The following is a 14,771-nucleotide window of genomic DNA, read 5'->3' as shown; positions in this document are numbered from 1 at the left end:
ACCTGTGGGCCTGGCCCCCCCCAGCCAGGGAAGGAAGGGGGTCTGCTCAGGTACCACACCCCACCCCCACTTGTGTAAGTCAGGGTCATTTCCAAGGGAAATGCCGCAAAGAACAGGGGCCAGCCTGGAGTGGGGTCTGGCCTAGTGTCCCACGGAGGAGTCAGCAGTAGGCAATCGCTAGGTGAGCTTGCCAAGAGATGCCCAACTAAGACTGACCCCAGGCTGCCATCAGCTGCACATAGGCACATGGGTTGAGACTCCAACTGTCCCACTTACAACAACAGTTACAAAATATCCAAGCCCCCTAGATTTTCTACCAGCCTCACAGCCACAAGAGGTAGGTTTAATTGTCCCCATTTTGCAGATAAAGAAACTGAGGCCCGTGAGATTAAAGGACTTATCCAAAGCCACATGGCTTGAGAGGCAGAGGTCTAAGCGGCCCGATGTCCAGGCTCATTCCACCTTGCCACCCTGCCCAACTCCCTGTGGAAACGTTAACAAGTCACATCCATGCTCAGAGCCTCAATTTCCTCAGCTGTACAATGGGGGTGACTGGTTCAGCTATGGCTAGAGCTGGTGGTTGCCGCGCAAAGGGGCAGTGTCTCACTCTCTGTGGCCCAGGGCCAGCAGGAAAGTGGTCTTCTGGAGCTGGCGGGGAGGGGGATTTGGCCCTTCTCTACCTCCTTGCTCTGAGTTGCAAAAAAATGGGCTCTGGATTTTAAGCTCCTAAAGGACCCTTAGTCTCCCTCCCAGGGCCTTGAGCCTTTGGGCTGCCCTTGGCAATCTAGTGGAAGCTGCATTGTCCACTGATGAAGACCTGAGCTCAAACTCCGGTTCCCTTACACATTCCCTGTGCCGCCTTGGGACAGCTGCCACCCCTCTCTGAGCATCAGTTTCCCCGTCTGTAAAAGAGAGGTGGTGATGTTTGCCTTCCAGGGGCGTTGTGAAGTTAAGGGTGCCCACCAGGCACACGGTAGGCTCCATAATTACACAGGGCGGTTATGGGACAGCAGGCCTGGTGACCTGGGTCAGCTGTTTAGCTAGCTCCCTCATCTGTCCCCAGGTGTTTATCGGCATCAACTGCCTCAGCACAGACTTCTCCTCGCAGAAGGGGGTGAAGGGTGTCCCCCTGAACCTGCAGATCGACACCTACGACTGTGGCTCAGGCACTGAGCGCCTGGTACACCGAGCTGTCTGCCAGATCAAGATCTTTTGTGACAAGGTGGCTGCGGTGGACCCTCTGCTGGGCCCTGGGAGGGAGAAGGGCCAGCCCCCACCTGTGCATCCTCCCCAGCCATTCTGGGGGTGTCTGTCTCTGTTTCTTGCTCTCTGAATGTCTCTCCCTGTGTGCTTGTCATTTGTCTTGGTTTCTCTGTGTATATTTTCCTCTGCTCTCTGCATTTCTGTCTCTCATCCCTTCCTCTTTCTGAAGATCTCTTTCTAGATCTCTGTAAATAGTTCTCCAGGTTTCTTTTTCTCTGTGTCTGTCTGTCTTTTTCACATTTCTCTTTCTTCTTATCTCTCTCCGAGTCCCTTTCTCTTTTCTGTTTCTCTCTCTGTTCCTCTCTCCCCACACCTCTCTGTGTCTCTCAATTTCTTCTTTCTCCGTCTTTCTATTTCTCTGTCTCTCATGGTCTACCTGACCTCAGGGCTGGGCTGCACTGGGCTGGGCCGAGTGCTGGTACCTTCCCGTTTCCTGGTCTCACTCTGGGAAGAAAGCAACACCAGAGGGCTGGCCCACATTTAAGAGGCAAAGCAGCCAGCCCCTCCCGAGACCATTGGTGACCCCTTTCCCTCGTCCCCCACAGGGAGCGGAAAGGAAGATGCGGGATGACGAGCGGAAGCAGTTCCGGAGGAAGGTCAAGTGCCCCGACTCCAGCAACAGTGGTCAGTGGGGATGGGTCACAGCGGGGCTGGGCTGGGGTGAAGGGTATCGGAGACTAGAGCGCGGCGGTCGGAGGCGTGAATGGAGGGACCTCAAGGCACAGTGCCTTCCTTTTCCCATCAGGCGTCAAGGGCTCCCTGCTGTCCGGCTTCAGGGGCAATGAGACCACCTACCTGCGGCCTGAGGCAGACCTGGAAACCCCGCCGGTGCTGTTCATCCCCAACGTGCACTTCTCTGGCCTGCAGCGCCCTGGAGGGGTGAGTGCCTTGGGCTGAGAGAGGGTTGTGGCCCCTGGGTGGGGCTGTCTTAGCACAGACCTGCTACTCGACCATTACAGGCCAATTTAGATGTTGATAGGTCCTGATATCATCAAATTATCTTTACTGAATCCCAGGGGACTAAAAAAATGTATATATGGTCATATAACTTCAGTGACCTTTTCTACTGAAGAGAAGCATGTTAATAAAGAAATGGACTTCATACCCATCGAAATGTTCACTCCTGGAGCACGCACAGGGCAGGTTTCTAATATCTGAGTCCCAAGTTAGACTGTAGCCGCATCAAAGCTGGGTGGCTAATAATCGTCACAGCAACACTTGTGAGCACTCACTTTACTCCAGGCGCTGCTCTAAGTGCTTTCCATGCGTTATCTCCTTTAGCCCTCACTACCTCCCTGGGAAGTTGATAATATGATTCTCCCTGGATTCATGGCATGGAGATTGAAGCTTTGAGACCAAAATTACATAGGACGTGGCAGAGCCAGGATTGGGACCCAGGCAACCTGGCTTCAGAAACAGTGCCCGTTACCACGAGTTACACCACCTCTCAACACAGGGAGCCATTTACCAAGCACCTTGACCGGCCAGCGGTGCTGGGCCCAGCCTTTTGCTGCATTGTCTCGTTTCCCCCTCACCTCACCTGGGCAGCCCAGCCCAGCCACCCTTTGAGGTAGAGACTGTTATTCCCACTTTCCAGGCAAGGTCACTCAACAAGTCATTGGCAGAATCAAGACCCCAGAGCCTGTCTGTGAGTTTGCTTTCATATTAAACAATCTGACTGTTGCCTTCCACTGAGCTCCCACCGTTTAGGTGGGAATGTTTGCAGAAATGGCCCTCGGTGTACAGATGTGTTCAGTGCAGCGACTTCAAACAATAAGACAGATTATGGTGCTGAAAGAGCAGCCAGTCCTGAGGTCAGCCCTGGCACACATTCAAAGCCCTCTCTGTGTCCGCCACACAGCCTTCACTGCCCTGAGGTAGTTCTGTGGCCCCCATAGCACAGGAGGCTGCAATAACCCACTCTCTCTCCCCAACCAGAGGCCTCAAGTAGGGAGATGACCACTTGGGCGCAAAGCTCCCTTGTGGGAGGAAGAAGTGGGGCACCAGTGCTTGTACCTGTGAGCCTGAGAGAGGGGACCAGAGGAGCGGGAAGAGCAGACAGCCCGATTCTGAATCACAGTTCTGCCTCCTGTGGCGTGTTACCCCGGAGACTCTGCCCTCTCGGGGCCTGGGTGCCTACCTCATAGGACTGGTGATGGCTGCACCAGGTGGCACAGTGCCAGGCGCACATGAGGGTTCAGAAAGACTGCCTCTTCCCCTTCCACTTCTTTTGCCTCAGCTCCAGCTACCTAGTCACCAGCTGCAGGACAGTCTGCAGTTCCAGCCCTTCTGGGCATGCTGGGGCTCAGATGGGCTCACCGACTCTGCCACCCTTTCCTTAGCACCTCATGTGTTCACTGAGTCCCGACTCCTCCAACCGGGGCTTGGTGCTTCCTTTCAACTCAAGGTCTCAGCTCACTTGAGGGGACACACCTGCGCAGAATGAGCTAGAAAGCCATTGAAACTGCATTCCCCCGTATCTCCCCACAAAGATGGTTCATCCCAGAAACCTCCAGCGGCTGAGGGCTACTCTCATCTTCCTGTATGTGATGGAAAATGTCTTTCTCTCCATTGCAGGCAGTGCCCTCAGCAGGACATGGCACCTCCAACAGGTACGGAGAGAAGCAGCCAAGGGCCTCACCTCCCTGCCTGTCCCCCCTTTACTGCTCGTAAGCTCCCAGCCTGCCCTTCCCTTTGCTGTCCCCCAAGCCAGAGGCCGGGCCCAGAGGAAGCAGCCTTGAGACTCTGCCCCCAACCCCCAAGCTAGACTCATGCTCCTTTCTCACTGAGATTGCCTGAGTTTTTATGGGTTTGTTTTATTTGAAAAGTTGGAGAATCTTTGGCGAGACACCTGCTTGTAAAATGGGAAAGAGAAAGCCTCTGAGATGGTGCAGATTCGGAGAGTAAGGAGGGGCGCTGTGTGGGAGGACTTAGGGGAATCAACCCCGTGTCCCCTCCCCCCACACCCACCAGACTCCAGGAGGCCAAGCAGGGTGGCCAGGGCCCCTTGGCCCTTCAGCCTAGGATGGACCTCCACGTCCTTCCCTCTGTCAGCCACAGTCCCTTCACCTCCTCAAGCGTCAGCTAGAAATCTGTCAAAGGAGGCAAATGGCCTCCTGAGGATGAGGCAGACATGAGAAGTGGCATGTGATAGAATCTTTGCAGACGGGAAAGCGCTTCATGAAGACCATGTAGTGCTGGTATCAGTCTCCTCCTTTCTTTTTTTTTTTTTTTTAGAAGAATAAACCAAAAATTTAGTAAAAGAATCCCACATGTTAAAAATTGGTAAAATGTAAAGAATAACCAGAGTAGGTCAGCCAGGATGATCAGGAAGTCCTCTCTCAAGAAAGAGTGAATTCGGGAGAGCCCCACAGGTGAGTCAGTCTCCTCCTTATAAACAAGAAGTACTTTTCATAAGGTTCTTTCACACCAAATTATATCACTTATTACCTCACGACAGCCCCAGTGAGTCAGGCAAGCAGGGGTTTTTGCTCTATTTTATAGATGAGGAAACTGAGGCTCTAGAGGAAGTGAAATGACTTGCCCAAGGTCACACAGCTTTTAGGAAGCAGAGGCAGGCTGGAAGCTAAGTCTGACTCACTCTAAAATCCACAAGCCTCCCTCCTCCCACTGACTCACGTCCAACTCGATTCTTTCAAAAAAGAATAATACTGATGATGAAACAATAGTCCATATTTATGGAGGGTCTACTGTGTGTCACACACTGTTCTAAGAGCAGCGTGCATTATCTCCTTCAGCCTCACAACTTTATGCAGCACCCTGCTATAGATGCAGACACTGAGGGGCTGTCCCCCTGCTAGGGAGGGGCAGGGCTGGGATTTAAACCCATGCAGTCCAGCTCCAGAACCTGCGCCTGTAACCTCTGTCCCACTGCTTTGTGCCCACCCTCATAGGGTCTTCTTCACCTCTGGGGCCCCTCCGACCCTGGGTTCCTCACAGGCCTCTCCCTGCCATCCCCACAGGCTGCCTCTGAAGCGTACCTGCTCACCCTTCACCGAGGAGTTTGAGCCTCTGCCCTCCAAACAGGCCAAGGAAGATGACCTACAGAGAGGTAGCCTCACTCCCACCCCCTCCCACCCCCAGCCCCCCACGAGGCCCCCCCAAAGCCTCAAGCTGACTCTGGTCCAGGCAGCCAGGGCAGCGCCCACCCCAGCGGGGAGAGCACGAAGGGCTGCTTTACTCCCTGGAGTTTGGGGCTGGGCCAGGATTTGAGTGAGGGGGTGGAGCGGGTAAGGAGGGCATCCAGGGTGCTTGGAGAGACAGCCACGGCGCTGGGGGGCTTCTGCCTCTGACCTTGTTTGAACGTGGGCGTCCTGGGGCAGCTGGTAAGGCAACAGGCTCATGATGTTGGGCAGGTCCCCCCCACTTTCTCTAATGGGGGTAGGAGTGGGGTGGGTTTTCAATACCTGGCTTTCTGTCTTTGACACAGTAAGTCTGTGACTTCCTGAGAGAGGGGTGCTGTAGCTGACCATCAGGAAGAAACCAACCAGCAAGTAAGATCAAAAGCTTCCAGCAACCTGGAACTGAGCCTTGCACCCCACTTGGTGTTATATCAATACTGCCCACAACAACTCTGTGAAATAGTGGCTGGAGCTGCCCCCATTTTCCGTCTGGAAAAAATGAGGCTCAATGATATTAAAAGAACTTCTTCAGGGTCACAGAGCTGGCAGGTGGCAGAGCAGGGATTCAAACCCACCAAAACCAGCAAAGTCTGAGCAAGTGTGTGGGACCTGCAGAGCCAGGTAGGGTGTTTCCCAGCTGGGTACAGACCCTCATTAAGGATTTGCTCTTTTTGCAGAAATCAATGTTAGGTTACAAATAATGTTTTTTAAGATTCTCCCACCCCCAGATGTTCCCTTGCACCACTAAAAGCCACCCTTTGCTTCTCAGTGCTGTTGTACGTGCGGAGAGAGACCGAGGAGGTGTTTGACGCCCTCATGTTGAAGACCCCGGACCTGAAGGGCCTGAGGAGTGCGGTAAGAGGCCTTGTGGGCCCCGCCCTCCCTGGCCACTGCCGCTCTGCCGCTCCCATCTCCCCCGACTCTTCGCCGTAGAGTTCCGATTTCCCACAGGAAGACTCTGGGAAGGAATACGCTGGAACGCTGGCTTTCTGGTGGCCCATCCGTCCCACCCATCTGAGGGCGCCTGTGGGGCCCGGCTGGTGGAGGTGTGCCTCTGAGATGTTATCTCCCAGCCAGAACCCGGGCTCCACCCTGGGAGTCGCACACACCATAAATCCTCCTTAATCTGATGGCTGCTGTCTGACAGGCCAGAGCTTTTTGTTGGCTTTGCAAACCTGTTTCTATTTTAATGGGAATGAAACCCCAAAAGGCCAGGCCCCAGAGATACCCTTTTTTCTTTCCCAGAGGGCCTCATTCCTCCAGCTTGTGGTTGGACGGGGGGCGCTGGCTGGGGCGGCTGAAGGTGGTGTCTGGGCAAGGAGACCTTCCCCAACCCCCCAAACCGCCAGAGAGCAGGTGAAACAGCCCTGAACAAAATCCACAGCAGCTTTGTGGTTCAGCTAAAAATTGAGCAAACACAGCCTCTGCCGGGGCCAGCTGTGTTTCAAGGTCGAACCACACAGGAAAGCCAGATGGTTCTAAGATGTCAGGTTGGGGAAGGGAAAATGAATCAAGTAATAACATAGCTACCTTTTATTGAAGACCCACTGTGTGTCAGGCATCTTGTCAGGCATGCTGCATTTGCTAGCTCACCATATTCTCTTAACAACCCTGAAAAGTGGGTACTATTAATGATCTCCTCATTTCCCATAAGGAAATAGCCTCCCAGAGGTCAGGTGACTTGCCAAGGTAACTAGAAGTGACAGAGCTGAGGTTCCAGCCCAAGGTCTCTCCACTCGGCTATGTTATCCTGTTCTCTTCACACGGCATCAGCCCTGCTTGGCACCAGCCCCAGGAAGCCGGGCTCACAAAAGGCCATCAATGTCACTAGAATATAGACTCAGAATCTTTGGGTTGGACAGTACCTTAGAGGGTCAGCTCCCCATCTGCTGCCCGAGCTCTCTCCTCAGTACCTCTTCCAAGTGGGTGCCCACTCTTGACGTGCATACTTCAGGGATGGAGAGCTCATCGCTTATGGGGCAGCCATACAAAGCAGCTGTCTTTGTACAACATATAGTTAGAAAGCTCCTAAATTCTTGCTTAGACTGACTTGAGATCTTCCTGATAGCCTCTAGCCACATTGCTTGCCATTAAGATAAGTAGTCTAAGAACTTTTCTTGCCTGGAGAGATCTCTGTCAAGGCAGAGACCAGTTGAGGAGATTGATCGGCTCCTCTTCCTGAAAGGCCCAGAGAGGACAACCTCAACCTGAAGCTTGTTGCTTGCGGTTCCCTGCAGCTCCAAGGCAGCCAGTAGCACTAACCAGCAGCCTTTGACCGAGCTTTCCCCAGGGATGGCGCTGGGCCGGGCCCTTGACATAACCGTCTCAATTCCGGTGCAGAACCACCTGTGTGTACATCCCATCATGACACCCATTTTACAAATGAGGAAACTGAGGCTCCATGAAGTAAGGTGACTTGTTCAGAGTTCTGCAACCCCAGGTGGTGGAACTGGGACCAGACCAGTTCTGTCTGCCCCACAGGAGACTTCAGGAGGTCTGGGGAGAAATGGGCTGACTCTGTGTGAGCTCAGCCAGGTTGCTGAGGCCTCTGAGCTGCAATTTCCTCACTTGTAGACTAAGCTCCAATGTTCTGGGATGTGATGGGGGCAGGAAATCTGGGTTCTAGGCTAGGCCTTGGGTGCGTACCTCATCTTCTTCAATCTCAGCATCCTCACCCATCAAATGGGGTAAATAGTTCCTGCTAGAAAGGGTCAGTGTTTGGGTTATCCACCCCTCCCCCCCTCACAGCAGGACAAGAGCATCCCTGTTGCACCACTTCTGAAGTAATAATGACTATTTATTTGAGTACTGACATTTATTTAGTACATACCAGGAACTGTCCTAAGTGTTTTACATAGACCAATTCATTTAATTCTGTCAACAACCCTATGAGCTAGGCACCATTTCCATCTCCACGAGTGGTTTGCACAGCTGGTCAGCTAGCTGGTGAGTGGGGAGCCCTCAGCACTGGAACAATCCAAATGTCTGATGATAGGCAAGGATTGAGGGAAATGGCGGATGACCTTTGTAATAGTTTACAACCACTAAACATGCTGTTGGTCAAGAGTTTGTTGTGATATGGGAAGGCTTATAACATACAATGATAAGTAAAACTATCTACGTGGAATATAAAAATACCCGTGTACATGGCCAAAAGACAGGAAGGAATACACTCAGATGTTATTAGTGTTCATCTCTGGGATACAGGATTATGGATGAGTTATAATTTTCTTCACTGTATTTTTCTACAATATGGGTATATATTACTTTTATAATCAGGAAATTAAAAGTCACGATAGAAAAGACTGATATAAACCCAGTTTTGGCAGCAGATGGTGAATCTCCTGTCATCCTCTTCCAGATCTCTGAGAAGTATGGGTTCCCTGAGGAGAACATTTACAAAGTCTACAAGAAATGCAAGCGGGGGTAAGTGCCCAGCACAACTCCCCCCTCACACCCCCACCTGCCCCTTTCCCCCTAAGACGTTGGCTCGGGGAGCCCCCAGCAGGTTCGCCCTGCCTGGCAGAGGCCTGCTGCTCGGAGCTGAGCTGTGTCTGTACTTGGCCTTGTGGAGAGGTAGAGGCGATGTGGAGTTGGGGTGGAGAGCGCCCTATCAGGCCAAGGCCACCTGCAGAGACCCGACACTGATCGCTGTTGGGAAGGAAAGGAGTGGGAGACAGATGCAAGGGTCTTCATACACCACCTACTCAGGGGGAGAGGGAAGCACAGGGCCACATGTCAGAAATAACCAAGGTAACCAGGTCATTTGACTATAATGGTGATGATGATAGTGACTGTCATCACTTAACCACCTACTACGTGCCACATACTAGGTTAAGCTTATCTCATTTAACCATCACGGCCATACCATGAGGTAGATACCATTACACACATTTTACAGATAGGGGAGTTGAGGCTCAGAGGTGATAAGCAATGTTCAGAGGGGCAGGAACAGTGGAGTAAAGGCACAGAAGCAGAAGGGCCCAGCAAAGTTGCTACCGGCTGAGTCAGAGGGTCCGAGAAAGAAATGGCTGGCGATGAGTCTGGGAAGGGAGTTGTGATTGGACGTCATCTTGAGGGAGCCCAGCCAGGGATGCTCCACAGGCCTCCTCCATCTTCAAGTCTGGATGAGGCAGGAGGGAGTAAAGCTTTACCTTCCAGGGGGCCGGGCAGTGACTGCCACCTGCCACGGGCTCCAGAGGATTAGTGCTAAGGACCACAGTAGCCTTTGCTCTCTGCCCAGGAGATCTCTCCTTGGCAGGGGTGGCATGGGGGGCTGGAGTTGGAGAGCCACGTGGTGACGGCCCTCCCAGGCTACCACCTCCGTCAGAGCCGGTGAGCCGGGCCTCTGCAGCCCTTGCTGCCTAGGTCACTTCACCAGCCCAGCATGGGGGCCCCTGTGCAGTGAGGAATCGTGACTGCCTTTCCCTGCCTAGAGGATCCTGGACTAGGGCCCTGGGAACCACCCCCCCCCCCAGCCCCTCCCCGACCCTGAGCAGCTCGGACTGACCCTCCAGCTCCGGACAGCCTGAGACTAACTCCCGCTACTCTCCGCGGCTCTTCCTGGAAGGTGCTCAGGCTTTGCCCTGTGGCTACTGTCTGTGGCTCTTCTTTCAGGGGACTGCAAAATGAGGCATGTTTTGTACTCAAGCTGAGGGCCCATCCAGTCAGGCCCAGGGGCCACCTCCTTCCTCGCAGACAGGCCTCCTTCCCTCCCCTTTGGCTCCCACCCAGCCTCCCATAGAAGGGCCGGCGGTGGGGGGAAGGTGTGCAGCCCTGCAGCCCCTGGGAAAGGATCGTTTGGTTTTGGTTGTATGAATGTCTAGGGCTCTTTGTGTATTTTTTTCCTTCCAAGTTTCGGTTTCAAACTGGGAACTGGAGCTCACATGCTCTGTGGAGCGGAATCCACCTCATAGCGGAGGGCAGGCTCTGCTTTGCCCAGACAAGCCCAGCCCCACTTCCCCTTTGGTGCCAACGTCCACACCCCCTGGCTGCCACCCCACCTACCACCGCCGTCCTCTCTTACAGATCCCACCTCAGGCTGCGCTGAGGGGCTGGGAAATGCCTTGTGTATGACTGCGTACAAAGATGCCCCATAGCCCCACTGGCTGAGTTGCAAGTCTTTCCCTTAAGCCCCAGCCAGATATTTCAACTACAATTATACTAACTTGCATTTGTGGAGCGCTTCCTACACGCCAAGCGCTGGGTTAAGTAACTCCCAAGCATCGTCTCGTTGACCATTTGAATTTGGTATGATTATTTCTACAGATGAGGAAACTGGGGTCCGGGATAGTCCCAGGGTTACAGAGTTAGTAACTGGCCGGAGGAATCATGGCCTGTCTAAAGCCCATGCCTGCACCCACTATTTTATCTTGCCTCCTGCTTGTTCCCTTAACCGCTAAGCAGTGTGCAAATAAAGGCTGTGGCCAGGCCAGCAGATTGATATTTGCCCAGCTCCATAGCCCAGGGCATCACCCAGCGGCCCTTCAGAAGCACCCACACCCCATACACACCCCAGCTATGAAACCTCAGGCCTAGGATTGTCTGCGATGCCTAAATGAGAAGAATCCCCAAAAAAACCTGTTGGGAGAGCAGAGGCAGGCTCATTTGCTGCTTCCCTCATCTGAGGAACAGGAAATTGTAATCACTGGCCTCGTTTATTTTCACAGAACCCTCCAGAAAGTCCTCTGGACAAGGTAGATACAATCAGCTTTACAAGCACCACTGAGTATGCTTGAAAGATTAACAAATACATTGTTTTTGCTGGCGGCTGGCCAGGGGTTCTATGCGAACTAGGACAGAAGACAGCCAGAAGCTGGCAAGTGACAGGAGGCCCACATTCTGGGACAGCAGCTCCTGACAAGCCCCTGCCTCTAGGGCCCGGTTGTCATTGACCTCTGAGAGGAAAGGGTCTGTGGGCCTGTCTGGGGTCCCCTGTGCGCCGGCATGCGCTCTGGGCCTTCTGGGAGGCCCTGCCTGAGAGTAGGCCTTCAAGTTAGTGCACGTAGGGCACTTAGTGCCTGGCACCTAAAGCACTCAGTAAATGCCACTATAGGAGACTAAAAAAAGCACCGACACTGACAAAGCGTCCACCCCTCTGCCCCAACCCTGGTCTCCTCTGGTCTGTTCCCAGCCGGCAGCTCCCAGACAAAGATCCCTCTGTGAAATGAAGGAACTGCACACAGGACCCAAGGAAGCAGGATCTTATAATTAGATGCTGGCGGTCAGCACCCAGGCCTCGGAGCCTGAGCCCAGACCTCCTTCCAGAAGGCAGCAGCTGCTTGATGCTACTGCAGAGACAACTGGACATGGGCCGTAGGCTTCAGCCTACTGCTGTCTCCATTATGCCTCCTGATCTGGGGGATTCGGGGTGGGGGGACAAAGCCACTGCCTCTCCTGGGGTCCCCGGGGAAAGCAGACGGCTGGCTACCTGCCAGGAGTAGTAGTCTGGGATTCTCATCGCCCTCCTTCCTGCCCCACTTAAATAATCTTGCCTCATCTTGAACTCTCCCCAAGCCCTGGATTTTGCCTTCCTTTTATATGCCACTTCCTAACTTATAATTATAGGGTTTTGGGTTTTGTTGTTGTTCTTCTTCTAAAAAAATGATGCAGTGGAAAGAGACAAGAGTCCAGATTCAAATTCCAGTTCTGCCATCTCTTAACTGTGTGATCCCAGGCAAATGACTTTGCTCAGCTACCCCATCTATGAACTGGGGTGTTACGGTTATAAGGATCCATTCTCCCAGGCCCTAGTAGATTCAAAACTCCTGGAGGGCGGGACCTAGGATCTCTATGTGGCCCTTGTTTTTGTTTGGAGCAAGGTCTTGAACATGGAAAGACCTCAGCAGATGCTGGTGAAGTGGATGGAGGGGTGGATGGAGGAAAACACCCGCCCCCATTACAAAGAGGAAGCTGCTGTGCTCAGGTCAGGTCACAGCCCGGTGGGTCCTTCACTGGGGAGGCAGCTCCTAGAGGGGTGCCCTTGGCTACACTATGGCTTTGACCCTCTGCAGAGGGCCACACCCACCGAGGCGCTGTCCCTCTCAGGTTGGCCCAGGTCCTTGCCTGAAGACTGTGGGGGGAGAGACAGCCAAGCTCCTCAAGTCCACGATGCCATCGCTGAGATTTCAGCTTCCTGGGGTGAAACTGAGGGGGCCTTGCGTGGCACCTGCTTGTGGATCAGGCAGGCACAGCTGAGTGACACATCGCAGCCTGCTGTTGAACCCAGACCTCACGGGTCCGCCCGCCACACGTCCTGCACTTGAACTCACACGCCACGTCCGAGGGCTCAGTCTGGCCTGGTGACTAAGGCGCACTGTGCTGGTTGCTCAAAAGTGTCCACACTCGTGTGTGAGGAGAGGCGATCTGGTGCAGTAGGTGGGCGTGGCTGCCAGCAGGCCTGGGTCTGAGTTGGGCTCGGCCACTGGGGAATTGTGTCCTCCCCTGTAAAGTGGGACAGTGAGTGCCCACCTTGTGGGTTGTTATGAGGGTCAGAGAGAAAGTCCAAGAGGTGCCTGAAGTGCTGGGGATGCCCGATAGGTAGTAACCGTCCCTGTCCCCCTTTACTCAGAGGTCCTGCAGACAAGGGGCCCAGCCCATTCTACGCATGCCTTCTTTTCTCTTCCAGAATCTTGGTCAACATGGACAACAACATCATTCAGCATTACAGCAACCATGTCGCCTTCCTGCTGGACGTGGGGGAGCTTGACGGCAAGATCCAGATCATCCTTCAGGAGCTGTGAGCCCTGAGCCTCCACAGCCGCACACCTCTTGAAGTGGACTCCAGGCGAGGGGCCAGCTGGGAAGTGGCCCCGTGCCACACACAACCTCTCCGCATGCCTCAGTGCTGTTACTTGAATGCCTTCCCTGGGGAAGAGGCCCTCAAGTCACAGACCCACAGACGTCAAGGCCAGGAAGGGACCTGGGAGGTGTCCTGATCCGAACCTTCATCTCGTGCTTGAATCTATTCTCCGAACTTCCGGCCAGAGCCTGCCCAGCCAGAGACAGTGTCATGTTGCTTAACAAGCCCAGCAGGCTCGTTCCTCCTCGGAAGCCCTTCTTTACAGCCCCTCTCCCGCAGGCTGCCGTTCGGATGGGGCAAGTGGACCCTGTCTCCACAAGCTGACTTGACTCTTCCCGTTCTTGACTCTTCCGTCAACTTCAGACCAATGAGTCCTCACCCTTTGGTCAGTTAGTTAACTTGAAAACACTTGATTCTCAGTGCAAATGACTTTTAAAAGACACTGTAGTGGATATACTCTCCTCATAGACATACTTCCTCAACACTAGACAGCAGCAGAGCCGACCAACTGGAACAAAGTGGCCTCGGTGTAAAACGACCGCCATGCCTGCTCACTACTGTATACATTTCTTATTTACAGTTTTCATTTATGTTTTATATATATATAAGTATATATTGTATATATATGCAACATTTTATATTTTTCATGGATACGTTTTTATCATTTCAAAAAATGTGTATTTCACATTTCTTGGATTTTTTTTTTAGCTGTTATTCAGTTATGCATTTTGTATACTCGTATGGTATTTAGTAATAAAATTCTACGTATGTATTACTTCAAATGCTACACTAGTTCCTTTTGTGAAAGTCTTCCAGAAGGAGAGGGTGAAAGTAAACAAGGCCTCTCTCCTTCTCTATCCTGTAAGTGGTTTGCCTCGAACTTGAAGGGTGCTGGTAAGTGCTGGGCCCTGGTGAAGCAGAGGTGCCACCATGGAAGGCGGCTTGTCCTGATGCCCAGCCTGTCCTGTGTGGCCTGTCCTGTGTGGCCTGTCCTGTGTGGTCCCACAGGCTGAACGTTATGATGTCAGGACCACTGACTCTGGAGAGGAAGAAGTCCCAGGATGCCCTTGCCAAGGACCTCACAGCTGGGGCAGTGGGCAGAGCCCAGGGCCGGGCGCCGTGTGACCGCGCTTTCCTGCCAGTTCTGCCCCCATGCTCTCGACCAACTCACTCTTCCTCTTGCCGGCTCCTACCCGCTCACAGACGCGATCCAGCCCTCTCTCCCCGACTCTGAGGTCAGTGACGTCCTGTCGGTAGGTTGGAGGGAGTGTTTACACCGCAGGAATTGACAAATGCTACAAATCATTGCCTTATTGCCCCTAGAGAACAAATGGCAAATCAGAGCTTCCTCCCTCCCTCGTCCCTTCTGGCTGACCAGCACACCACCAGCTCTAGTCCTCAGCTTCTTTGGCTGTAAAATGGGCGCGGTCTACCTGGGTCATCAGGTAGCTGTCATCTTTGGAGCCCCAGGGTTCACCGGTGGGTCTCAAAGTCCCCTACAATGTGGGGGAGGGGACAGCAGGCAGCCCTTGGGTATCCTCCCCAGACTCTGTCATAGCAGCTCT

At 53.3% G+C, this 14,771-nt stretch overlaps 1 protein-coding gene across 9 annotated transcripts in view; it reads left to right on the top strand.

The window, feature by feature from the left end:
- Positions 1-13,991, top strand: part of GRHL3 (grainyhead like transcription factor 3) — a 35,003-nt gene extending 21,012 nt beyond the window's left edge. For 3 of the 9 annotated variants that reach the window (XM_082342329.1, XM_082342333.1, XM_082342332.1), the window contains 8 exons: positions 1,064-1,222; positions 1,809-1,887; positions 2,009-2,142; positions 3,841-3,875; positions 5,178-5,335; positions 6,175-6,260; positions 8,767-8,831; positions 13,033-13,991. In XM_082342329.1, coding sequence (XP_082198455.1) covers positions 1,064-1,222; positions 1,809-1,887; positions 2,009-2,142; positions 3,841-3,875; positions 5,178-5,335; positions 6,175-6,260; positions 8,767-8,831; positions 13,033-13,147 — 831 coding nt within the window. In that variant the 3' untranslated portion in view covers positions 13,148-13,991. The other 6 variants (XM_082342330.1, XR_014231585.1, XM_082342331.1 and 3 more) reach the window with 6 other exon arrangements.
- The last annotated feature ends 780 nt before the right edge of the window (positions 13,992-14,771 follow it).

This window comes from Balaenoptera borealis (genome assembly GCF_965194805.1).
Source record: "Balaenoptera borealis genome assembly, chromosome: 1".
Taxonomy (NCBI): domain Eukaryota; kingdom Metazoa; phylum Chordata; class Mammalia; order Artiodactyla; family Balaenopteridae; genus Balaenoptera; species Balaenoptera borealis.
This window is presented reverse-complemented; position numbering and strand designations above follow the sequence as displayed.